This window comes from Mytilus galloprovincialis, chromosome 10, assembly GCF_965363235.1.
Source record: "Mytilus galloprovincialis chromosome 10, xbMytGall1.hap1.1, whole genome shotgun sequence".
Taxonomy (NCBI): Eukaryota; Metazoa; Mollusca; class Bivalvia; order Mytilida; family Mytilidae; genus Mytilus; species Mytilus galloprovincialis.
The window spans coordinates 41,648,988-41,676,947 of record NC_134847.1 but is presented as its reverse complement, the minus strand read 5'-3'; the positions used below and the strand labels follow the sequence as shown (position 1 = coordinate 41,676,947).

The 27,960-nt window shown below is 31.9% G+C and overlaps 1 protein-coding gene across 1 annotated transcript; it reads left to right on the top strand.

Annotated features, from left to right (window-relative positions):
* Positions 1-3,470: 3,470 nt before the first annotated feature.
* On the top strand, positions 3,471-6,690 carry LOC143049166 (uncharacterized). Its single transcript, XM_076222904.1, has 2 exons — positions 3,471-4,188; positions 5,683-6,690. The coding sequence occupies exons 1-2, from the start codon at positions 3,558-3,560 to the stop codon at positions 6,090-6,092; spliced, it is 1,041 nt and encodes a 346-aa protein (XP_076079019.1). The 5' UTR covers positions 3,471-3,557; the 3' UTR covers positions 6,093-6,690.
* Positions 6,691-27,960: the final 21,270 nt, after the last annotated feature.

Here is a 27,960-nt window from a genome sequence, read left to right as displayed (position 1 = left end):
GGTACTTGTAAATCCGAACAAACAAACCGAGAATACTCGCAGTTACTGACAGCTAACGCAAATAACAGATGTAAAAAAACATGCGTCTAACACTAAATAATCAATCAGTACACACCCAACATCAAATGAATTCAATGTTAAGCCGTCATAAACAGTCAGAAAAAACTCGATCTTTTGCATTGCAAAGATACAGGTATTGACAGATTGTAAAGATGTATATAACATTAAAGTTTAGTATGCTTTCACTGATAACAAAATCAATAAAAATACCAATATAAAACATTATTCAATGATCTAATTACAGTGTTCAATTTTTAACCTTTTAAAATAAGTTTATTTAAAGGATGGATACAATTCCAAGTATCGTATCTTAATTTCCGGTCACGGTAAACAACAGCTCCGTTAAAACGAAGAGGTGCTATTATATACGTTTTGTACAGTTACAACCAAACTTATAACTAAATTTTTATATCTATGGAATAATTTAGTAAGGGTTTAATTAATTTGTGGAAACGAAATCCCTAATTAATATAACTTAGTAATTTAACAGTAAAAAATAGATACATAGATAAATATTCAATTAATATATTATTTACATAATAAAATGACTTTTGAACACACACCATTTTTTTTTATTTAAAAAGACGTTTTAAAACTATCAGTTGATAATTTTAGAAACTATGTAGAAAATACAATTAACGCTTTCTTCAGTCAATGCTGATAATTTTTTTCCTTTTTTTGGACTGTTTAATTTTTTTTAGCCTCTAATGTGTTCTAGTTTTTATACATGTACCTAGTCTTTCAAAATTTTTATTTCGGATACTTACTAGTGAAATTAAACCCGTTTAAAACGCATCGGACTCACACAGTTGAAAAAAAAGTTATTTTCATTTAAGGGAAATGGAACCCTATGACTGTTGTTCAATCCACCATTTTCTACATTTGAAAATGCCTGTACCAAGTCAGGAATATGACAGGTATTATCCATTCGTTTAATTATTTTATCTTTGGATTTTGCCATTTGTAGGGAATTTTCGTTTTGAATTTTCCTCGGAGTTCAGTATTTTGGTGATTTTTACATTTTTGTTATCACTCTAAAATTGGTAAAGAATTTTATCAGAAAATTCTTAAATTGAAAGAAAAAAACCCGTTCCGGATGCTTACTCTAGGCGATGAATAAATCTATTATATGTTGTTTTCACAGGCGGAAATGTTCGTATTGTTATTTCAAAGTTTATTTTTATTAGTCCTGCTTATCAGTGTTTAAGTTGTTGGTTTGATGATAAAAGCTCCAAATTTTAAACAGTAGTAGTGTTGTGTGTTGAGAGAAATATAAGATAGGGACCCACCTCAAATTTTAATATGGCGACTTTTTTCAAGATGACCACCATAAAATTAAAGAAAAAAAATAAAACACTAAAATAATTTCACTCATTTGAGGTAAGATGTGGCATGGCAGTAGAGCCAGTTATTTAAAACAATATAAGCTATTGATCAACCTTTAAATTGCACAATCACGACTTTGCCTTAGATGGCATCCATACAATATCAGAATCAACAAATCTGATTCATATAAGGTCAAATTGATATGCAATGTATGCACAGGATTTCTCGGATTTAAAAGAAAATTATATATAGTTAGATAATACAATTAATTACACAATTACTAACACAATTCTTCATTTATATTCCTGTAATTGTAATAAATTACATCATATAACATAATTACAAACCTAATTTCGATTTACCTGATTTACATTCAGGGATATAAAAATGTTTTTAAATTTACCTGTGACGTCACTTTTTGTTGCGTTCATACTTTTGTGTGACGAACAGTTTATAATTCTAATATGTTGTTTTTGTGTAATGTCGTAAATAATTGTAGGTCTTCGTTGTTATTCTGTGTTTATAATAACATGTCGAAATGTAATATTATATTATTTATCTATATATTTCCCTGTCCTGAGAGTTAAAGGGGCTGGTGGACTAGTGATGCATATGATTTTCACTTGTTTAGAAAATTAACATGCAAAAAATTGTTACGTATATTCCTCGTATTGTTTTTGATTTAAAAATTGACCATATTTTTTTGTCTCAATCACTATCATTTAAATAGTTTCTGGATTCGCTGTTCACCACATGACAGGTGTGACACTCCCCTCTTTCGTTGTAATTATTTATTCAGACAATTAAGAAAATTAATATATTTGGTTTTCCATGTATGACTGCATTATGAAAAAAAAATAATATGTTTTTAATGTTTAGAAGTATTCAGAGTTTGAATGAAGATACTAAAAGCTTTAAAAATAGGAAAACCCTTTCTTTTTTTTGTGAAAGGGGAAAATAATTATGATAAGCATTAGGATATAGTAATGTGGAAACCTAGTCTTCTCAATTCCGATAAAAACACTCAATACACAGTTAGGTCAGACAAATATTCGGAGAATACAACGAATTTTGCACAACAACGGAACATAATCGCAAGTCATTATATTTTTCTATACGCCGCATTCTCATCTTTTAAGTGGTATATTTACCCTCTGTTCCGACAGAAAAGAGAAAATTAATTAAGGTCAAATACTCTTGAATATACCCTATAATTATTTGAAATATGAGAGGATAAAATGAATGTAAATTATGTCTGCCAGAACTTCGGTTCTTGACTATGCATATTCATTTTTCAATTAGTTATAAACACAAGTTTGGCCAAAAGGCATGGCCTTTTAAAGAACTCTCGCTACTTCTGTTCAATGGTGGTCAAGAGATGCACAATGTATCTTAAAATCTTTAGCAATACGGATAGTCCGCGTAAATAGTACAATTATTGTAATTTGATTGAATCATGCATTTGCAAAAGTCTGTTTACTTTGAATAATTACATACAAAACTTTAAACCTCTTGTTTCTGTAGTGGTAAGCCGTTTGCTCTCTCTCTCAGAAGATTTTAAATTGTTTGAACTTGGCGGTTCCTGCTGATACAGTTCACAGGTGTACTAAAAGTTGCGGTTCTGTTTTCTTTTTTTGTAGAACACTTTGACGAAAACGGGGTATGTGAGATGCTTATATAACAGCATAGATAGGAATTGATATAACAAAAAGAATAGAGAAAATGTTCCTTCTAAAAATACATATAAACGGGCATGGGCTTTAAAATTACGAAAATGTTAAAATATAGATTTAATTTTAAAACATACAAAAAAGAGAATATTGGTCGAAAATTAGAAAATTGCTATTGACACAAAAATTACTACAGAAATAAAGACCCTTGCTAGGCCCTCATTATACTGATATGTCTAATGCACCAGTAAAACTCTGAGCTGTTGATTAATTGTATACAATTGTCAAAATAGTTTAAAATGATATAACATTTAGTTGAAATAAAAGTTCAACAATTAAAAATCCACTCATCACAAACAACTGCAGTTTAATATTAACAGAGACACGGGATTATCGGCGTCAGACATTGCTCTAAATATCAATTAAAAACGACTGTGTTATCTATATACACGCGATAGTCATAGACCTCTTGAATTAGTACATGAAAAGAAAGTCGGAAATATGGCTGTTGTTATAACCCTTTTCATCTCGCTTAGCCTAACGTGTGTAGGGGCTTCATCACGTTCGATTGGGTCAGAATTCGAATCTTCACTCTCTTGTTCGAAATTTCATTTTGAAGAAAAAGTACTCGAAAAACTTGTGCGACTGGAACATAAGATGCAAATATTGAAGGAAAAGATGGACGCTAGGGAAAAGTTAAATACTGCTAAGTTGGATGAAATAAGCAATATTATGGACGCTAAGGAAAAGTTAAATATTGCCAAGTTGGATGAAATAAACAATATTAAGAAACAAACAGAGACATTTGTTCAATCAGTAAAAGATACTCAGATACAGGATCAAACGAGATTTAATAAATCGTACCAGGAAATTGTGGAACATTTCAACACCAAGGCCACCAACGAAACGGATATTTACGGACACCAGATAAATACTTTGCTGGAATCTTTTTCTTCGAAAATCGAAGTATTCACTGAAGCTGAAAAGAAAAGGGAAAGTGTTACAGAATTAATGCAATTAAATCTTGACAAAGAGCAGAAAAGATTCCATTCCTCGTACGATCAGATTGTGGAAAACTTTAAAGAAAGCTCTAAAAAGACGTTACTGGAGTTAATAGTAAACCATCAAAAAGGTAGGATTTATTTATCTAAAAATAGTATCATAATTGGTTTTTGTCCTTCCAGTAAAGTATTTGTCCACTGTGAAGTATCTAACGGTGAACGCATTAATGTAAGGTTTCTTTTCTGTATTAAGAAATAAGAAGAAAACCCTTGTATATGTATAATTTAAAATATCAATTTTGAAATTAACCTTTGCGCCATTTGGTCATGCCACATTTTCTCGCTTTGTTGAAGACCTATTGGTGACCTTATGATTGTTTGATGCTCTTTGGTTTGGATGCCTTATGACACATTATTAATTTCCATTCTTTATTTTAAACTTCCAAAACAATAAAATGAAAGTTAGTTATCTTCATCGTGCTTGATCAATTAATTAACTACCATTATGTGAACATTTAATTAGCACGATTGTACCGTGCATTAATATTTGGAAAGATTTTTCATTTTCTTACTTTATCTTCATTGTCAATATATGATAGGAAACAAAAACTACTTCACAACATAAAACGGAGGAAACACATTGTTGTCAAGGAGGGGGAGGGGCTGTATACTACAAATGTAAAAGTATAATGTACTTATTCTTCGTTGATTCTGACTGTTTGTTCATAAACTTAATTTGTAAATATTCATTTTTAATGTTTAGATATTAACTGCTGACTATTCCGAATCAATTCAGTTCATCGTCTTTTTTATGGGGTTGAATTGCTCAGTGTTTAGTTTTCTACATAAAGTTTTATTGGCTGTTTTGTAATGCTCTTCAACTTTGTACTTGTTTGGCTTTTTAACTGTTTTGATATGAGCGTCACTGATGAGTACCAACCTTAGATCTACCGAAATACCACAAAGTACCACAAAGTACCACAATACCAGAGTACCACGCTACCAAAGAAGGGTCGCCAGTTATAACTTTTGTTCATATATATACCTATACATTGTTATAAAACACATTCCTATAGCAACACACTAAGGGTTACACATTTATAGTTTAACACCAAAGCCTAACAATACTTTATTAGATATATAGAAACTTAAATAAGCAAAAATTATCAGCAAGACTAGATAAACAAAGAATATTTTTTTTCATTAGTTCTCTTCTAGTCCATAAAGATGGGTAATATCAAGTGTTGAAAATGAACATAAAACTAAGTGAGCGACACTAGGTATTGTCAATCGCAGAGGTCGAATTGTACATTCAGTAAATACAAACAAAAAATCTTATCACAATATACAATTCACACTGATAATTAAAGTAACAAGATAAAAAAAAAACATTAACAAACAAACAAACATCAACAGAAATCCAAATAAATAAATGTATAAATCAGTCATGTATAACTCAATTAGTTATCAGGTTATGACATGTTACTTAAATCTAAATGTGTACTGCATGTAAGACCGAAACACTACTGTCCGTATTATGTATATACTTTATAGATAGACCTAACATGAATCAGTTTAAATGACGATCCCATACAAATAAAACAACTAAAATTTTACCTTTTTAGAGTTCACAGAAATGATGGAGAAAAGAGAAACAGTTGCTTTCTCAGCTTACCGGTCAAGTTCACAAACATTGTCAAACAAGGAAAAGGTGATATTTGATGGAGTATGGTCCAATGTAGAGAATGGATATGAACCAAGTACTGGCGTATTCACAGCTCCATATCCGGGTCTTTATCATTTTACTGCCGTTGTAATGTCAACTGATGGAAGTATTCTTGTGTTGTACCTTTGTCACAACGGATTGTGCATAACAAGACGTTTACTTACTGGCGATGGTTATAAGACAGGAACAATTGATGTTGTACTTAATCTACAGAAAGGAGATAAAGTATATATGCAGAGTGATAGAAGCCAAACAATCTATAGCGACAGTAGTAAATACATTACATTTTCTGGATATAGGATCATATAGACAAAGAAAGGAATAGTACAGATATAGTTTCGTTTGCAGCTTTTTGTATAGCTTGAACACATTTTAAACTGTTATGCGAATTTGTTTGTATTAACACTTCTGGAGAGAAACTGACTAACCTGGAATATGGTTAAGTCTTTTTTTATACAAACAAGGAGATATGGTATCAATAGTCTGTAAGATAACTGATTACCAACGACCATAGAAAAATATTCGAGACAAATTACTACTACGGCTTTCGACAATTACCAAAACGCGTACCTTTAGTAATGTATAAAAGGCCTTGTCATGATAAAATATTCAAGAGAAAATCAACGATGTATCAACAGGACGGTAATTTAAAGACATCAACTGTTGTTTATATTTATACTATATAGATATACTAAAAGCTTTGACATGACAGAATTAAAAGCAATTTTAACAAGAAAAAACAAATAACTTATGGTCAAAATTACATGTATAAAAGAATGAATACAGGATATAAATAAACACTCTAAAAGAACATTGGATTGCAGCTACCCTCCTAACACAAGGGACAGTCACATACCGTTTTGGCGAGTTTAGATTGTTTGTAAGCATAAATAAATCATATTCTCTTTGTTGTTATTTCATTATAGATACAAAAAGATGCTGAATGAGTGCCAATAAGACAGCTCTCCATCCAAGTAATAATATGTAAAAGTAAAACATTATAGGTCAACGTACGGTCTTCAATACTGAGTCTAGGATAACACCAAACAACATGTATATAAAGGGCACAAAATTGCTATTGTAAACCATTCAAACAGAAAACCAAAGGTCTAATCCATATAACAAACGTTAACACTTATGAACCACATCAGCGAACTACAACCACTGAAAATTAAGTTCCTGACATAGGACAGATGCAAATTAATGCTGCGGGTACTTAACTTCACCCAAACCTTGAACAATAGTGTAACATCAAAACATAGAAAGACACTCTATAAAATATCAATTGAAATGGCTTAACTTAATCAAAAGACATATTAACACAAACAATTTAGCATACACTGAATGAATGAATTTGGTTTATGACACAATGTAAATACAAAATCAATGAAATAAAGAGTGAGATGATGAACAATTTCAGAACGATAACCATAACTTTTATTTGAACAAAATGCCGACAAATAGAATATTGTACACAGGTATATGAAAATAATTTCGTTGTTAGGTATACAGCAATTGAGAACGGAAATATCGTTTTCACAATAAATAATTTTGTTATTCATAGTACGAGAATAGATGTGAAAATTTATAGTCGTAGCAAACTCTTATCAAAGCTGATATATATATAAAACAAAGAGACGAGATATAACACAAACCAAGTAAACATTCCTTCTCAATTTTATTAAATAACAAAACGCATTACAATTGTACCAATAGGTCAAATGAACACGAATATACGATTTGAGAGAACTCGCAGTTGCTGAAAGCTAGTAAAAAGCCATAAACATCAATGATAGAAACGTGCATCAAATATTACAATCAACTAAAACACATCCTAGGTATTTAATATTTTAACGTCATGGACAGTTAAAAGACATGACTTGCGCCACGCCAAAAGTATCGACAGGCAGGAGGAAAGTAATGAATGTGTGCACCAAGTCATACATATTGCCGTTGTTTATCACCTGTCCTCGTTGATTGACAGCGCTTGGTTTGTAATTTTTTATGGACTACTCCCTATTTAAATTTGCCTTATAGTTCGTTTAGTAATACTTTTTCAGTACAAATTCACATAGCTTAGAAATTCAAATATCTCTCAAGCCTTCCTACATTTCATAGCAACTTCTTCAAGTTGATTCTTTAAATCACTATATCCCAACACTAATACATAAGGCACCTTGCAACAAACTATTAACACATTTGTCTTTATATTTTCTAAAGTACTAAGGGTAATCTCAGTGTTCGTACCCCAAAATGAAAATAATGGTAAGTCATTGGTTGAGTTTTCATTATTAAGAAAGTTTTAAACCTATCACAACGTTCGGGAGTACGCTTTTGAAAATTTTACCCAGAATGCATTAGATTCTGAAACGGTGAATTATTCAACCTACATTCATAATGGCAAATTCTGTCCAAACTGTTCCAGAATATGTTCCAACTATGTAGCAAACTCTTAATTGGACTTTTATTTAAATTTGCTATACTTAGCAATTTGAAAGCATGGTACACTAAGCAAAGCATTCGACGTAAGCACCTCGTATATAAACTCTTTTTTCTTTCTTTTCTTTTTCTGTTCTGTGGTTGTGGGTTTTTTTTGTTTTTTTTTTTTTAAATCGTGCAAATTGATTAATTTCAATAACAAATGTTCGATATAAACCTTACGCCTGTATTTCATTTCAACCGTTCAATTTAATACATTTTGCTTTCTACCATTCGTTTGATGATATCACGAGTGCAGTATAGAAGCAATATTGTTTAGTGAATGCTTAGTATTTTTAGTTTTTGCTTTGATAACAAGTCACACAGCTGTACAATAACACCATAACGCAATTTTAACTCGTGCACATATACCATAAAAATATAATATTTGAAGAGAAGGTTAAGATGATTTAAAGATTAAAATTATTTCTACACTGATAATAATGTTATATCAAATGATAAAAACGAAAGAAACATCTCACTGTCATAAACATGTTATGCATTAGTATATGTTATAATATGCTGACTTTGGTAGTTTCAATATTTGAAATCAAACGACAAAATATTTTTTAAGAGAAGCAAGTCCCTGTTGAAATGTATAAATAGAGGGGTTCTACATAACGGAAAATCGTTCTGATTGTATTGAATTGAAATATCGAAACCTTCACATGGATTGTATCTTGTTTGCTTCAAGCTTACATTGAACAGAACCAACAAATTACGCTTAATAATTTATTGAACTAATTACTAAGCGGCATAAATACCTTTATGAGATACTCTGTATAATATATGCTGTTTGAAGTAAACTAAAATGTAAACTTAAATAATTAGATATACATATTGGCAGAGAAAACTAAAAAAAAAAAAAAAACTGGTGCTTCACTTGATTTAGTAATGAGCCCATTTCCAAATGTCACTGACCGTTTAATTTTTTTTGTGTGCTTCTTGTCATTGTTTGTTGTGTGTTAATTTTTTGTTTGTGTTTTTTTAGGGGGGGAGGATTTAAAGGGGAAGGTCTGGAAGGAGATCGGACCAATTCTATGTTTTGACTTGCTAGGTAACTTTAGTGTTGTGGTAAAGTTACACAAGAATATCAAAAAGTTGATACATGAGAGTTGGTTTATTGGCAATCACACTACATCTTCTTATTTCTATATACATGTAGTTTCATTGTGATATTTTATCATGGTCTTTTACATTAGTAACGTCTTGAGAAACATTAGATTTGTTTGTACCTTCAACATGTACAATTACTTTGCCAAAAAATATTAGGATTATTGCCCCTACTATATTCCAGAGACATGTATTATGCTTGACAAAATGTCTTAAAATGTATTGGACTATCTCGAGTGTGTCGATCAAGATCAACCATATAATACATTCCAATTGCTGAAAGACTGCATCATAAAATATTGAAGTATAAAATTTAGCATAAGCCAAAATAACTTGTTGTAAATATATTAACTATAAAAGATCGATCTCCCAAAAAGTTAAATGGTCGTTCCCTGAGCCGCGGATATTAATATTCATAAGAACCGACAAATATTTATCGTCTTACTTATTCGTAGGCCTGTAAAATTCTTTCGTACAGTAACCATACAATATCGAAATCTTAAACCACACATTTGTTCCCGTTCAGCTTTTTGAATCAAACTTCTAACGTTCCCATGTTGAAATATCACGGTGTATTCTCAACGATTATGAAAAAGTAATGTGTTGTTACAATGTTCATCACTGTTGGCATACCTATTGTATAAGTTAATGTGTTATTGCCACTCAAAACGCATAACATAGTTACCGCTTGACGTTTTTAACAAGCAACAATAAAAAAAACCATGTTGTATCTTATTATAAGATAAGAAGTTGTATTTGAATTGCTAACAAAACAACTGTCAAACGGAGACCACAAATAACACAGCAATTAACTGTAGGTCACCGTACTGCCTTAAACAATAGGGATAAATCATTACTCATAGTCAGCTATATATAAAAGTGTCCGAAATGATAAACTGCATTTTTATGTACAAAATAGTGAACGAAAAACAAACGACAACCACTGAATTAAGGGCTCCTGACCTGAGACAGACAACCACTGAATTAAGGACACCTGACTTGAGACAGACACCCACTGGATTAAGGGCTTCTGACTTGAGACAGACAACCACTGAATTAAGGACTCCTGACTTGAGACAGACAACCACTGAATTAAGGACTCCTAACTTGATACAGACAACTGAGTTTATTCTTTAAAAACCTACTCGAAAATTTGTATTCTTTTACATTTTGTAGTGAACCTAAGTCGAATATATACTTATTTGGTATATCAGACAGTGATTTGGTATTTTTGTCATGATGACAGGACATTTGTTTCCTACAATAGAAGAAAGATTAAAAACGAGTGTTTAAAACAATCCTTTTTTTAATAGGGACACATATGCAATATAAAGAAGAGAAAAACACGCATGTTTTTTTTTTAAAGACTTGTTATTGTTTGTTTGCTTTCACTAAAAAGTGTTTGATGCATATTTAAGACGGGGACAAATAAATAAATTAATAGATCAATGATGAATTTTGACTGCCGCTTAAGATGAAGAATTGACGATAACAGGTGACCTCGACCTTTTGCATCCTCCATAGCCAAATGTGTTCGCCTCTACTTATAACATAAGTTTTACCAGACAAGGACATTGTGATGCAAAGTATGTGAGTTAATTCGATTCATCTTCACTACTTCAAGGGAATTCCTGGATCTTTATAATCTGATGGATAAGTGTCACAGTAGCTAATCGTTGTTAACATCTAGAAAATAGACAAAGAAGAGAGGTATAGAGGTGGAACAACAGGGTAAACGTCTATTACTATTGATGCATCGCGCGACATCCATATCTCTGTTTCAACATTTTAATTGCTCAGATGAAAACAAAGATGTCATTCAACCACAGAAGCTCAATGTGAGTTCAAATCTGATAGAAACACATGGACAAGAAGATATCAGGTGTGTTTTTTTACTTTTTGGTTGAAGTGTTTCAGCAGTGAAAGTATTGTCAAAGCTAAATGTGTGATGTTCCCAGCTTTCACAAATGTTGCGTCAAATGTATTTGAAAAATATATGAAAAAATTAGTAACAGCTCATGTCATACAAAAATAATATTAAAAAACAAATGATTACCGAGTTCAATGCTTGTGGTAATTTTAAATTATCTGTAATTTTTATTTTTTAATTATTATTATTATTATTATTATTATTTAAAAGCAAGCTTTAAACAAATTCAGTTTTTATTTTAGATAAAAAGCTCAGTTGGTCGATACTATAAATGGCTCAGTTTTTTGTTAATTTTACATTAAGTAAAAGGATTTCAAACATTTTGTAAAATATCATGCATTTGTCAACAAAAAAATTTGTCAGAACAACGAAAATGCCTGAATTTAGGAAATGCCTAAACAATTGACGTGTTTCACTATTTTAAGCTTTTCGTTATATTATGTAAATGACTATAAATCATAATGATTAGAAATTAGTAGATATTTAGATACTTTTTGAAAATAATAAACAGACGATTGGATTTTGTGAAAAGGGAAAAATAATTATAGCAAGCACTGGTGATGTATTTCCACTATTTACATCAGTCACTGTAATTTATCTGAAGCCCATCTACCATGCTTCTTGAATAATCTATCATGAATGCCAGCTGGTGCAGCTGCAGTAGCTCCACCTGATCTCAAGCTATGTAATCCAAATTTAGACTTATCTAAATCGATAGATTCAAAAGCTGATAATATAATTTCTCTTCCTCTAGTATATGATAAAGTTTTAAGACCAATCAGTTTATAAGACTTCGATTTTTTACATAAATACATGGATCTAAATATATAATCTGAAGATGATGCGTCAATTTTGGATAATAATAAATATTCCTCTAACATAATAACAGGACATGTTTGTGTATCTGTTCTAGCAATTAAAACCTGTGTGCCTTCTCTATAATGATCAGTTTTGCCTTTATGTATGAGCAAAGAGACATGTGTATCAGTAAAATTTAAATCAGATCTTTTTAAATTTACCATTTCAGAAAATCTTAAAAACCCTGCATAGCTAATAAGACACATACCACAAATTCTAACTTTCATAAGATTGTTACATTCTTGACCATATTTAATAACAATTTTCTTTAAAATATCTGGTGTAATTGGTTCTTTTTTATTTACTATAACATGTCCAATCTTTCTATGAGCTCCTTCTTTAACCGATATACGCAACTGTGAATAACACGGAATGGGATAGCCAGCTTGTTGATGAGCCCAGCTTATGGAATAATATGCTTCTTCAACCTTAGCATACGAATCAAATGTCTTTGATAGGTGTATTAAGTACAATGAAACATAAAAATCTGAAGCTGGTAAAGGTTTCACATATAAAAAGTTATTACACCACTTACAGAAATTGTTAAATGCATATGAATATTTTCTTTTGGTATTCTCAGCCTTCGAACGCAGACAGAACTCAGGTAGGCAATTAGATAAAGATGACAAATCTTGGTCGACTGGCTAAGGCAAGGATTTCCATACTCCACAAGAAAAAATATCTGAAAAACGTGCATATGAAATAGAAATATAATCTACTATACTACTAGCTTACAATATAATTAAATGACCTTGCCAGATTTATTTTCCACACTGGCCATGTCAGTGAGACCTTGCCTATTAAATTTGGCCTTGTCATCAACAAACGACCTTGCCAATAAATTGGCCTTGTCTTTACTTTGCGACCTTGCTCAACAACCTTGTCGTAAATTCTTACGTAAACTCAGCGTTCAATCTTATAGAAACGAATTCAGAAGATCCCAACAAGGACTTATTATTCATACCATGAATAAAAATGTTCTGATTTGGTCGAAATTCTAAAACATCAATTACATTTGGTTGCAAATGCGAACCTCTTTCAAAAATCATTGTCCAAAATGACGAGGAAGGCCACTTTGGAACTATCAAAGTGCCTCTAGCCTTACATAACATCAAATGTTTAATTGCTCTACAGACAACAGAAATTGGAGGAACAATCCAATTAACTTCATTAATCGTGAACGCATCAACTGCTTCAACACCTGGATTCCAGAATTTAGAATTAAACCTGGGTATTTTTTTATTTAAATTACTCGCAAACCTGTCCACAGTATGCGGACCCCACATATCATCTATAAATTAAAAAAATCTATGCTTGTTCCCTAGTTTTCTATATCAATCATTTTTGAAATATAATCAGCTTTAGTATTTTCAGATCTCGGGATCCAAACAACATCTAACGTGATATTCAATTCAGAACACAACTTAAAAATATTCATAGCTATCTCTTGTAAATGCACATTTGTACTTCCTTTCTGAACAATGAAAACACCGTTATTATCATCTGTATGCCATTTGACACATTTATTTCTTAAACGGTTTTTAAAAGACATCAATGCCAACAAAATAGATTGAAGTTCTCTCCATGTAGAACTCTGTAAAAACTCTTGTAAAGTCCACATCTGATGAAAAATATTAGAGTCAATACCTATCGAGTAAGCACCAGCAGCTACATTACTAGCATCAGAATATACAACCACGTGGGGAAAAGAATAACCTGCAAAAATGTTTTCTGATCAATCTTAGAATGTTATTCAGCCAAAATGAGAGCTCATTGAATACACAATCGGGACATTCCAATATTAACTTTAAATCCCACTTTACTCTGTTTTCAATAGCCCACTGTAAATAACGGGTCATTAAACTGGTTATGTTACTCATGAGTGGACACATAGCAATTACCTTTTCCGTTACCTGAGCCAATTTACGTGCTGTGAAATTAGGAAAGTTATTCAAAACATCAACCAATGATATTATGGTATTTTCAATCCGTCTATCTGATATTCTAATTGAAAAATCAGACGAATTCCAAACTAAACCTAACCACTCTAAACATCGGACTGGTTCAAAAATAGATTTGTCCATGTTTATTAAAAACCCTGCTTCTAACAAAGACTTTTTTTTTTACAAAAGATGAACATTCGGAAGCTTCTTGTTTATTTTTACCCATTCCAAGTCCATCATCTAAGTAAATTACAATATCTACGCCATTTTCTCGCCTGTATTTTACGATTGGACGTAAACATTTAGTGAATAAATATGGAGCAGATGTAAGACCAAAGGCTAACACTGTAAAACAGTAAAATTTATTGCTCCAGCAAAATTCTAAATTTGTTTGTTGTTTAGTACATACGTCATAATGAAAATAACCAGACTTAAGATCAAACTTAAATTGATAGCAATCTCTTGTGAAATAGTTTAAAGCCACTTTCCAGTCTTCAAATTTTATTCTTTCTTTTTTAATAAAAACATTCAGTTCACTTAAATCCAAAATCAGACGTTTTTTGCCCGAACTTTGAACTGCAACACTAAGCGGATTTACAACAAATGGTTGAAATGGAGTTTCAATAACACACCCGATATTAAGTAATTATGAAATAGCTTCATTTACATATTTAGAATGGATTAGCCGATTTGTTATTCTTAAATGACATAGATGTAGGAGTCTGCAAAAAAGGAATAACGTACACATTTTTGATAGTATTTATAACAAATTCATAAGCACCTATATGTTTCCAAAATTGTATATGCTTGCGTAAACTATATTTCACCCCTTTTGCAACAGATGAAATATCAATATTATCAAAATATTTTGCATGTGACATAAACAGCTCAAAATGTCCGTAAAGATTACTTTCATCTAAAAAAGTAGTATAAAAATACTTATCATTATGTCTGTTGCCTTGTTGTCCCTGGGACACCTGGTTTTGTACTGAATAGGAGGGGGCACTGAGTTCGCCAGTGACCAAGCTGGTTGCAGTTGTAACAGATGTGATGAGATGAGGGTTTTTCTTTTCCTTGATACTCCTGATTGCACGGGTTTCTGCAGAACGAATGCGCTTCTCATCTTCAGAGTCGGAGGCAAGGTCGTCGCTTTCATATTCACGGACGGTTTTCCATCCTGCAAGAGATTTGTCTGCAATGCGGATGAGTTTATTTCGCTTCTTAACCTTAAGGATAGCTCCAGATACCAATTTAAGACATGCTGCATCTTCATCAGGAATACGCTTCTGGAGCTTAACAAGGTCGGCCATGATTTCACAATTAAAGTTGAATTGTATCTGGTTGCTCTCACCTTTGAGTTTAACTGAAACTTCCTGCTTGCGTTTGGTAGCAAAATTATCGTTGCCAACTGCCAAATCTTTGTGTAGAGTAGTGATCTTCCCGTCAAGATAGGTTTTAAACAGCGAGAAAGTATCCACCAAGTCGTTATTTACAGCATGATGTGCAGAAATACCATCACGCAACGAATGTACACTAGTACCAGCTAGCAAAGATTCATGGTCGGAATCTAGAAGTTTCACGGAGTCAGACATACCACAATAACGAATGCTGCTACGTTGAACTATAGGCAAACTTCGAATAACTTAATTTTCTTAAACTAACTAAAACTAACTAATTAAACAGTAATACTTAATCATTCTTTTCACGACAATCATGAAGGCATATACCCGTAAAACCGGCAATACGGGTATATGTCATCCAATCAAATTGAACGTAAACACACACCATGTGTTTGATATAAACACACAAACGTGTTTATAGTAAACAATCACTTGACCGTTACAACGTCATGTGACTTAATACCTTTAATAAAAATATTAATATGGATAATTCGAGATTGCCACATACTTTGCACACACAATCTAATGCTTTAACTTTTAAGGGTCATTTAAAGTCATAGATTACATTAGATGTATTTGGCACAACCTTTTGGAATTTTGGAACCTCAATGCTCCTCAACTTTGTACTTGTTTGGCTTGATAAATATTTTGATATGAGCGTCACTGATGAGTCTTATGTAGACGAAACGCACGTCTGGCGTACTAAATTATAATCCTGGTACCTTTGATAACTAATTAAGTCCTATTACAAGGCATTATCTTTTACCATACCCTGCATAGAACAGTCATATCTCAGAACCATCAGAACTGACGAACTTGGTTAATGTCGCATCGTCCTGAATATTTCATATATGGGAACACGTTACTTCTAGTATGAAAACATTAAATACATTTATTCCAATACAATTTGTCTTTAACTCCATTGCTCTAACGAAAAGGAAACAGAAAAAAATAATACATAAAAGATATAATCTGTTTTCAATTAGAAAGCAATATGTAAACAATCATCTCTAATGTATAATAGAGGTAAGATAATCACGTCCAAACGAATTATCTTGATATCTCTTGGGTACAAATTATAATTTTTGGTCGTTGGTTAACTCTAAACCGATTTGAAGTTTATAAGATAAAAGATATAATACGAATAACGTTCAAAGGGATGTAATTCATCAAAAACAAGCGCTATTAAATTGTTATCAATTAAGAATGGATAGAGCTAACGGCGCCAGCTGTTGCTACAGTTATCGTATCATAGCTTTGTCAGCTGTATAAACGAGAGTTAAACAGATATTTTGTAATAGAAAAAAAAGAGAAGTGTAGGAAATATGGATATCGTTCGTAACCTAATTATTTTGGTTAGCTTATTGTTTGTTCGGGCTTCATCAAGTTCGATTGGGTCAGAATTTGAATCTTCACTTTCCTGTTCAAAGTTTCATTTTGAAGAAAAAGTACTCGAAAAACTTCTGCGGCTGGAACTAAAGATGGACACTTGGGATAAGTCAATTACCTCTAAGTTGGATGAAATGAACAATATTAAGAAACAAACAGAGACATTTGTTCAATCAGTACAAGATGCTCAGATACAGGATCAAACGAGATTCAATAAATCGTACCAGGAAATTGTGGAAAATTTGAAAACACAGGTCGACAACGAAACTGAAAATTATGGAGACCAGATGAATGCTTTGCTGGAATCGTTGTACACGACAATCGGAGTATTCACTGAAGCTGAAAAGAAAAGGGAAAGTGTTCTGGAATTAATGCAGTTTACTATTCATCAAGATTTGAAAAGATTCAATGTCTCATATGCTGGGATGGAAGAAACATTTAAAGTTAACTTTAACAAGACATTACAGGAGTTAATTGTAAACCAACAGAAAGGTAGGATTTATTTGTCAAGAATTAGTTTTAATTTTTTTTGTCATATATGTACATGTGCACCGTGAAGTATAAAATGATCAACATATTCGTTTTAGGTTTGAAATATTTAGTTTTTGATCAAAAATAAAAAATAAAGATATGAAGTAAGTGTACAATGGTCAAAATCGCGCACACTATATAGGAAAAGTTTAAAAAAAAAACAACATATTAATGAACAGGGTTTTTTTCCGTTTCTTCATCTTGACAGTTGAGATCACCCCTAGTTTTTGGTGGGGTTCGTGTTGTTTATTCTTTATTTTTCTATGTTGTGTCATGTGGACTATTGTTTGTCTGTTTGTCTGTTTGTCTTTTTCATTTTTAGCCATGGCGTTGTCAGTTTATTTTCGATTTATCAGTTTGACAGTCCCTTTGGCATCTTTCGTCCGTCTTTTGGTGTAACGTCTAACCCTACAACAAGGTCGGAATAGCCCCTAGCGTCCACTTGAGCGGTACTATTTGATAAAAATAAACCACAGTTCATTTTTTTGCTCCCTGCCCACTCGGAGTGCCAACTTGTGCGATACTTGTGTACGAATTCGAAGGTTATCCAGTAGAAAGGTCCAGGAAAATAAGAAAAGTGGAGTAGTTTTGATAGACATCAATACGCTAAAAATATGCCTTCAAGTTACACATGTCGGGAGCGGTCAATGCATAACATAATTTGTGATTACGGGCGAGGTTTTCAATATACATGTATATTTTTCATGGATTGCCTAACAAAATTAAGACCATTATATTCGATACAGCAAATGATAGAAAATACATATAAAACTAAACAACAAATGATAGCCAGGACGGGGCATATCGAAATATATGAGAAAAAAAAACTAGCAGTTTAAAATAATATGAAAGGGCAATATACAACACAGATGACCAGACCAGTATTTTTAAGAAATTAAGAAAATATTTATTAGCCAAACAAGAAATTTTGACGAAGCCCAATTATATATCCATATAATATATATTTTAAAATGAATCTTTTCACCCGGAGAGAATTGTACTTTGAAAAAACAAAGCTATCTTAAAATAATATACATTGTGTAAATAAAAAACAATTATCATGATTATAATCAAACAATTATAGTTACTATTAGAATCGCAATCGTCATTGTAATGATAACGGACATGTACAATTTTCTTAGGAATCTCCCATATTACTATGAATCGATATGAAAAGCGTATGCTAAGATAAATAAATCAGAATTATAATTGTATGAAAACTTTGTAAAAATTGCACAGAGTAAATCTTTTCACCCTTTTCATATTTTGTTTTCTTTTCAGTGTCAACATTTAAAATCTGACGAAAAATAAACAAAATTGACTTGATCACTAATATGCTAGTTTGATTTCAAAATGTTTTAGGTAAAATTTGTATTCTTTGATTCAGCTTACAGCCGTTGCAGAAATTCTATTTAAGTTGAATTTTTCATGTACATGTAGAACAGGATTTAATTTATTTTTGTTTTTAAAAGGGAAGGTATTTAATACAGCAATTGTGTGGCCTATTGAATTAGAAAATCAAAAGCATTATAAATGCACAAAATAAAATTCTTCAGATGTTTATAAGACATTTGTCTGTCGCACAGCAGCATTTTTACATTTTGATGAAACACCATGCTTAAAATCGGCATCGATTATTCTTTTATAATACATCCCTTTTTTCAGATTATGAAGAAATGGTAAAGAAAACAGAACCAGTTGCTTTCTCAGTATATCGGACAACCTCAAAAAGTCTGTCGGGCAAAGAAACATTAAAATTTGATAAAGTCTGGACCAATGTAGGAAATGGATATCAACCAAGTACAGGGATATTTAATGCTCCGCGTGCAGGTCTTTATCACATTACAGCTGTTGTTATGTCAGAGTCTGGGAAAGAGTTATTCATGCAGCTTTATCATAATAAGGCGCCGAAATCAGGCAGTTGGGTTACTGGTGATGGTCGTAAGACGGGAACATTTGATGTAGTATTTCGTCTACAACAGGGAGACGAAGTATATATTGCATCTGGTAGTTCTGGTAAAATCTACAGTAACGGTAATACATACCTTACCTTTTCTGGTTATAGTATTACGTAACTCTTCGTCTTTAGTTTACTTATATATATATATCATATGCTTATTGTTGAAAATGTTATTGGAATTGTATGCATTGCAACAATCTGTATGCAGTTTTTAGTCGAAAAATTCAAATTCTCAATTTTTCTTATTAATCAAAAAATTGCGTAGACATCATTTCAGGTAATAACTATATGTGTGTTTCCATTTATCAGCTATGAACAAAAGTATAATAACAAATACATCAAATACACTCTATATGTTACTTGAAGAAAGTGAAAAACGAGCGCAATCACAAGATAACTTGAAAAATAGTTGACAAATAAACCCTAGGCTAAAAATTACAAAAGACATATACATGGCTATGATCCCTGGCAGACGTACAAGTACATGTTAAATAAATGATTCATATTTAGATGCATAACACATTTTTGTTTCATTGACGAAACATTTGTTTTGACAATGCTTTCAGTATTATGATATCGTTTTCTAACGCTTCTGTGCATTGTCTACATAGAACTGAAAAAATGTTAATAGACACAGCGTATTACCATGGATATTTAAGCTTTCCAAAAGGTGTTTTTGGTGCTAAGTTTAACACAAAAAAATACATATTATTCAAAGATTGATTCATTTCTGTAGAATAGAAAAATAGATAAAGAATTTTGCTTTAATCAAAAATGTTGAAACCTGCAAAGATTTTAATATGATGAGTTATTTTATATGGCTTCTCTAGCACAAACATCTATAAGATACATCAAAGATTTCTTAAATTATGCAGACACGTATTTATACTACCTTTACGTATACATTTTGACGTTTTTGCGTTTCTTATGAATGTAAGTCCTGAAAAAATAAACCACTCTGAACGCACCAACTTGATAAAAAGTTATTTTCATTTACTACTTTTCGATAGATGCCCTTTTTGGTGGAATAACTTCTCCATTAACTTGATAAATTTGGAAATTATTGAGAGATCAATGCTACAACTCTATCAGGCAATGTTGACCTAAGTTTGAATGCTTTAACTCTATCAGGCAATGTTGACCTAAGGTTGAATACTTCAACTCTATCAGGCAATGTTGACCTAAGGTTGAATGCTTCAACTCTATCAGGCAATGTTGATCTAAGGTTGAATGCTTTAAGTCTATCAGGCAATGTTGAACTAAGTTTGAATGCTTCAACTCTATCAGGCAATGTTGACATAAGGACGAATGCTTCAAGTCTATCAGGCAATGTCGACATAAGGACGAATGCTTCAACTCTATAAGGCAATGTTGGCACGATGACGAATGCTTTAATTCTATCAGACAATGTTGACCTAAGAACGAATGCTCAAACCCTATCAGGTAATGGTAATCTAAAGACGAAGGCTGCAACTATATCAGGCAATGCTGATCTTAGGACATAGGCTACAATTATATCAGGTAATGTTGACCTTATGAGAAAGGCTTCAACTATATCAGTGAACCTAAGGACGAATGCTCAAATTATATCAGGCTATGTTGAAATAATGTTTATTCGAGGGGTAACAATCTGCTCTATTACCATCTCAGCTATGTGTTATGTTATTCATTATACTGAAGGTTCTGTCATTATTGTCTATTTAATTTTAAATTCATGATAATTTACTAATTTGACTACTTTATCTATTGTGTCTGTTTAGTTAACGCATCAATGTAAATATAACGAAATTTGATGAGACTGTCATCAAAGTTAGGGTTAGCGCTATAAAACCAGGTTTAATCCACCATTTTCTACATTTAAAAAATGCCTGTACCAAGTCAGGAATATGACGGTTCTTGTCCATTCGTTTTTGATGCGTTTTGTTATTTGATTTTGCCATGTTGATTTTCCTTTAAGTTCAGTATTTTTTTTATTTTACTTTTTACTATGAAGTCATGTTCATTTTAACGTTACTGTCTTTATAAAACAGCAAAATTTAAGCATTTTATGAAAAAGTTCTGGACCAAACCATATAACTCGAGTATTGTCTTTTTAACTATTGATATTAATTCAAGTCATTTTCCTTAAAATTATTGACTTGGTCTGTACGATGACATTCAAGAAAATTGTCTCCCGTTGAGCTATGGGATGGAGTAAATTGTCTCCCTGGTGTACGCCAATCAAAATATAGCATTTTCACGTGAATTATAATGATTAAAGATATACACTCAGTTGTTATGTATTTGAAGGAAAAGATTTCCATTTTTGCCTTATCAGTTTATATACCTAAAATATCAAAAGTATATAGTATATTTTTTTCTGTTGGCATGGTAGTTGTTGATCTTTGAGACTACAACTAGAAGAATAATGTTTGTGTCACTGGAATGTGAAAAGTTAAATAAAAAAAAATACCGAACCCAAAGGAACATTCAAAACAGAAAGTCCCTTATCAAATTACACAGTCAAAAGCTCAAACATATTGAAAACAAATTGGTACAGGTATTTTGTAATGCAGAAAATGGTGGATTATACCTGGTTTTATATCTAGCTTAGCTACTCACTGACATGAGAGTCGCATAGAATTCCATTATATTGACAACAATGTGTTAGCAAAAACAAAAAAAAACAAAAAAACAGACAGAAAACTTAAAAATGTCAATTGACAATATCACGAGTGCGTAAATTACTTGCATAAAAGGTGCATTAGTGAACACTTGTTATAATTGGTTTTTGCAAGAAGTCGCACAGCTGTACAGCAATCAAATCTAATTCGGGTAACGATAATATCTCACTCTACAAAATATATAAAGGTTTGAATGGTACTTAACTTAGATAACCTAAGATTGTAAGAATGTCTAAACTGGTTTTGATAAATACGAAAAATCATTTAATGCAATAACATATCACTATTTTCTACAAGGTGTCGACTAGTACAGTCAATATGTTTAAAAATAAAACGGCCAAAAATCCCTCAACAAAACTTAATGCTCCATGACCTGATGTTAAAGGCGAGAAGTTGTGGCGTGAGAGGGGGTGGGGGTGAGGGTACCGATTTCTATATAATGTCAAACACATCAAATAAAATAGATGTATCATTATAGTTTAATAATTAAATAATCTGATTACACTGCGTCGTTATATACCTGCAAACCATCTACAAAGAAAGATATGCTATATAATAATCGACAGAAATACTTGATTCAGTAATCAACCAATTTCAATTTGGTGTTAGGTTATTTCTCAGACACCACTGACTGCATCCTGTCATATTCTATTTGTATTTGTTTATTTTATTTTTCAATGGAGAAAGGGATTACGAAAGTGTGTAATGACCAGTCATATATTTTGATATACAAGTTTTCTTTAGTGCTGTTGGAAAGTCCAAATATACTATATGCTTCTACGTCACTTTAATGAAAAGATTGCAATCATACCACATCTGCTTATCTTTATATCCGTGTAGTTTTGTAATGGTTTTCGTCGATCCTGCGACTTCTGTCGCAAAGATCAACATATGGATAGAGATCCGGTAACTGTCACTACTTTACAGCTTAATATCTTAGAAGGTATGGGACCTGGATGCTTTATACTTTGTATATATATGCCTTATGTTTTGAAGTTTTAGTCTGTCATGTGTTAATTGTCCTTGACCTCATTATCATGGTTCAGTTACTACTTGAAAAAAAATAAGATTAAATGTAATGTTTATTTCTCTCTTATTATGATTTATATGAAAACTATATTTAATATGTGCGTATCTTGCAAGGTCCTCATACCTGTCAGGCAGTTTTTGTCCTCGAGCTGATCATAGTTCAATGAAAAAGGTTAAGTTTTTGTGATCATGTATCAGAAACTTTACGAAATATGTCTTCCATATTTGGTGTATTTATGGAATGATTGTAAGATGTTCATGCCCAACTGGTAGGTGGCATATGACCTTTACCTCCATTTCATGTTCAGTGGTTAACATTTTATATTTGGTCTTTTTCAATGCTATATGCATTAGCTCAAAAGGTCAATTATATTTAGTGTATATAAATATTTTACGATGTGTATGTCAGTCTGGTAATATTTATTTGACATTGACATTATTTTTACGGTTCATAGCTCAGAGTTCATTTTTTTGTTTTAGTCTGTTTTTCTTAAAATATAAACAAAAAGTCAATTGTATTTGGTGTACGGAATGATAGTTACGTGTTTTGTTTATCTTACCTTGGCCTCTGTTTTTATGTCATGTTTACTTGATACTTGCAGTATAGATTTATTTTTAAAACACTATCAACATAACAAATCAACGATCAGTAAAATAGCGATATAAATAAGCGTGTGCACTCATGTTTACCAGGACATTGCATTATTTTTATATACGGCGAATTTAAGATTTTATTTTTTGTAAATTGAATTTGTACAATTACATGTCCATATAATGACCTAATTGACCGTACTGTTTTCTAGAGAATGTTTTGTGCGTATACACATGCCATGAAATGCAATTGAATATTTTGCTTTCACAATTAATAACCTGTTTAATAAAGTATAATTTCAGAATTACACCACACTCCTAAATTATTGACAAATATCACTCAGAATCAGCTATTATGCTATGTTAGAATTAAGATACACCATCAATGAACTCCCCTTAAAATGAACTGCTCGTCCACTAAGCAATGGTTATTATTATTTGTTAAGATTATCAAAATAACCTTTGTCTTAAAGTTTAGCCATACTCCTTTGTAGGTTTGTGAAACGATTTCGTATAGGACAGCTATTTGAATCAAACATTACCAAGTCTAAGATGTGTATTTTTTTTATTAGTTGTTATTGGCTTTAAATTAGATGTCAGTAACTGCGATAGCTATCAGGGGTGTAATCACTTTTGTTGTTTGGATGTACAAGTACCCGTCCACGTCCTTGTGTTTTGTTATATCTATTTCTATTTGTATCCATCTGATGAGTTAAGCTTTTGAACTGGTTTTTATAGTTTGTTCTAAAGTTGTACTGTTACACCAATGTCTGAGGTTATGGGCAGGTTTTTCGTCTTCAAACTAGTTTAATCCCACCACATTGTATATGTGCCTGTCCCAATTAATAAACCTGTAAATCAGTGATTGTTGGTTTGTTGATGAGTTACCATGGGTACAGCATTATAGTACTGTTTTCTTTATTAACAAAGTTTTTTATTTATTATGTTGCACATAAATTATACTTTTAGCTTTCTCGTTTGAATTGTTATCATATTTTTCAATTTTGGTCTTTTTATAGCCTTTTAGACATGCGCTTTGCTCATTGTTGCAGGCCCTACGGGTCCACCTAGTCTAACGATAAACCATACATTCTTTAAATATCAAAGCGGTCTGGATTCCTCAATACAAAAAAAATATGCTAAATTGATCCGATTATGCAAGGTCCATGATATCAATCAAGTTTTTTTTATAAATATAATAACAATTTATAGATTTTCATAATCAAACGGTAGCTCTGGAATGAACCATCTAAGAATTTCACAACCAAGAAGAATCTTCCTTGTATCAATCCTGATGGTCCGTTTATTTGTATCATTTTTTATAGTTGGTGGGAATTGTTGTATGTCATTTTTATAATGAGTAGTTTTGAAAATAAGAAAGACCTAGCTACGACTGCATTTTGTACAAATACAAAAATAATCGTGGAAATCATAAGTAAGGTATCTGGATCGCCATTTCTTAATATGAACAACAACAACAAGACCAATGGTGACTACAATATAGAAATATGGCCACCTGGTATTTTCCTTACCATACAATACTCATTCAATGTATAAGCGTATGTAAGACTGCTTTGTAACACAATTATATCAGATCGGATGAGAATATGAATTTACTTTTTTCTCTTATTTAAATATCTGGAGAATGTCATGCACTTTGCATAACACACTCTACAAGGTCGAAGGAGTACTGTCGCAATGTATTGTTTCTGACAATAGTCAGAATACTTTTTGAATTAAATTATCTGTCATCAGTCTGTGCTGACAGAATTCACAAAGGTAATTAATGCCGTATCGTCCTCAATATACACTTTACATATTTGCAATATATTAAAAACAAAATAAGCGTACACAACTGCCTGTATTTCTACGGTTTTTGATTATAAATATATGTTATTATTTGGATATGAAAAGGGTCGGACAACATGCACAGAATATAACAGCTATCTCGTCATAACTGTTCAATGGTAATCATAAGACGTATCATTGAATCTTTACCCATTAGATCTTGGAGACATACCACTATCAGTGCGTCTGTGCTTTGATTTCAGTAGTTTGTTCAAAGTCAGCCTCCGTTGCATATTAACATAGACGACGACATAAGACATTTTTTTTCCTTAATGGTTTAACATTTGCTCTATCTTTCATATTTTCCTTTATCTTTATTTTTCGTTTGGTGGTTATAAGTATTGTATATAAATGAGATACAATAAAAAAAAAGTGTACAAAACATTTTGTAGACAACTCATAAGTTCCCCCAAGTACTTAGCGATTACATTATAAAGACTTACTTGATTATTTTGGTATGTCCTTAGTACCAATTATAATCTTCGTCTTTGATTCACTCTTTACAGTTTCAAATTATCAGTTATAAAAATGATTGATCATTATGTCATAAAAGATCATTCAAAGGACACTTTTTCAATAAAACAACTGCAGTCAATTGTATTTATTAAAGCCAGGCACTTATCATCAATGACATCATAAATTCCTTTAGATTGCATGATACCACATTTTTTGAAGCTATATAAACGAGAGTTTAACAGATATTTTGATGTATAAAATGAAAGGAAGTGTAGTAAACATGGATTTCGTTCAAACCCTTATCATTTGGATAAGCCTATCGTTTGTTGTGGCTTCATCGAGTTCGATTGGGTCAGAATTTGAATCTTCACTCTCCTGTTCGAAATTTCACTTTTAAGAAAAAGTACTCGAAAAACTTGTTCGGCTGGAACATAAAATGGACACTTGGGAAAAGTCAATTGCTTCTAAGTTGGATGATATGAACCATATCAAGAAACACACAGAGACATTTGTGAAATCAGTACAAGATGCTCAGATACGGGATCAAACGAGATTTAATATATCGTTCCAGGAAATTGCTGAAGTTGAAAAGAAAAGGGAAAGTATTATGGAATTAGTGCAGTTCACTCTCGACCAGGAGATGAAAAGATTCAATTCCTCGTATAATCAGATTGTGGAAACATTTAAAGTTAATTTCAACAAGACGTTAAACGAGATAATTGCCAACCAACAAAAAGGTACGATACATCGATATTGATTTGTCATATTTTTCCTCTGCGAATAATAAGAAATTCGTCCTTGATTTGATATTTATCTATAACGAATAATTAATATTATATATGAATAATTTAGAAACATAATGTATTTTTGTCCATCTGATGAGTTAAGCCTTTTTCAACTGATTTTTATAGTTCGTTCTTATGTTGTATTGTTATACCACTGTCCCAGGTTAGGGGGAGGGTTGGGATCCCGCTAACATGTTTAACCCCGCCACATTATTTATGTATGTGCCTGTCCCAAGTGAGGAGCCTGTAATTCAGTGGTTTTCGTTTGTTTTTGTGTTACATATTTGTTTTTCGTTCATTTTTTTACATAAATAAGGCCGTTAGTTATCTCGTTTGTAGTTTTACATTGTCTTATCGGTGTCTATTATAGCTGACTATGCGGTATGGGCTTTGCTCATTGTTGAAGGCCGTACGGTGACCTATAGTTTTTAATGTCTGTGTCCTTTGAGTCTTTTGTGGATAGTTGTCTCATTGGCAATCATACCACATCTTCTTTTTTATATTGATTAAAATATACACCATTCAAAGACCTTTGGTTTTCCACATAACTAATATTACCAATAATTGACAAGTTCCGAGTTGAATCCGACGCCGATACACACTTTATATGTCATATATAGTATCCGGTTTTTCTATAGGAAAACATCCTGGAACAGGTTCAAACAGAAAGATTTCGAAAGAAGACAAAACAGCGCACCTTATAATTGGCATTACTTTATCAGACGACAAAACGAATACTAAAAATCCAGTCTAAAATAAGGCGTAGGCACTTTAAATCAGTCCTGAACCGCAATATTGAGGATGTGTTCTAGTCTGACCTATGATTGGAAATATTATGCAACGAGGGCACACTTCTCGCTCCGTACAACAATTTCAAAATAATACAACTTAAGAAAAGAATATCCAAACTATTTATTTCCGCTTGCGATGAAAATCTTCGTTAATTATTTTGAATTCCAATATTTGTACGAATTGGTCAGAAAAACATATTAACAGGTTAACAGATTGATAAATAATACTACCATTTAATGAAAAATTTGAAAAGGTTGCGCTAAGCAAAATCTATTTATCGCTGTTCATCTTTTGCTTCCTTTTTTAGTGTAGATATAAGATATTTGAACAATTGAATTAAGCAATAATTTTTCACACTGGTGTCAATCAAAGAGATGTAAAAGTAACACTTAGGGTACTAAAATTTCATCT

Bases quoted from the DNA above. Each gene is read 5' to 3' on its own strand.
- LOC143049166 (XM_076222904.1), top strand. From the start codon at position 3,558: ATGGCTGTTGTTATAACCCTTTTCATCTCGCTTAGCCTAACGTGTGTA. The intron at 4,189-5,682 runs GTAGGATTTATT...TTACCTTTTTAG, and splicing joins AATAGTAAACCATCAAAAAG to AGTTCACAGAAATGATGGAG.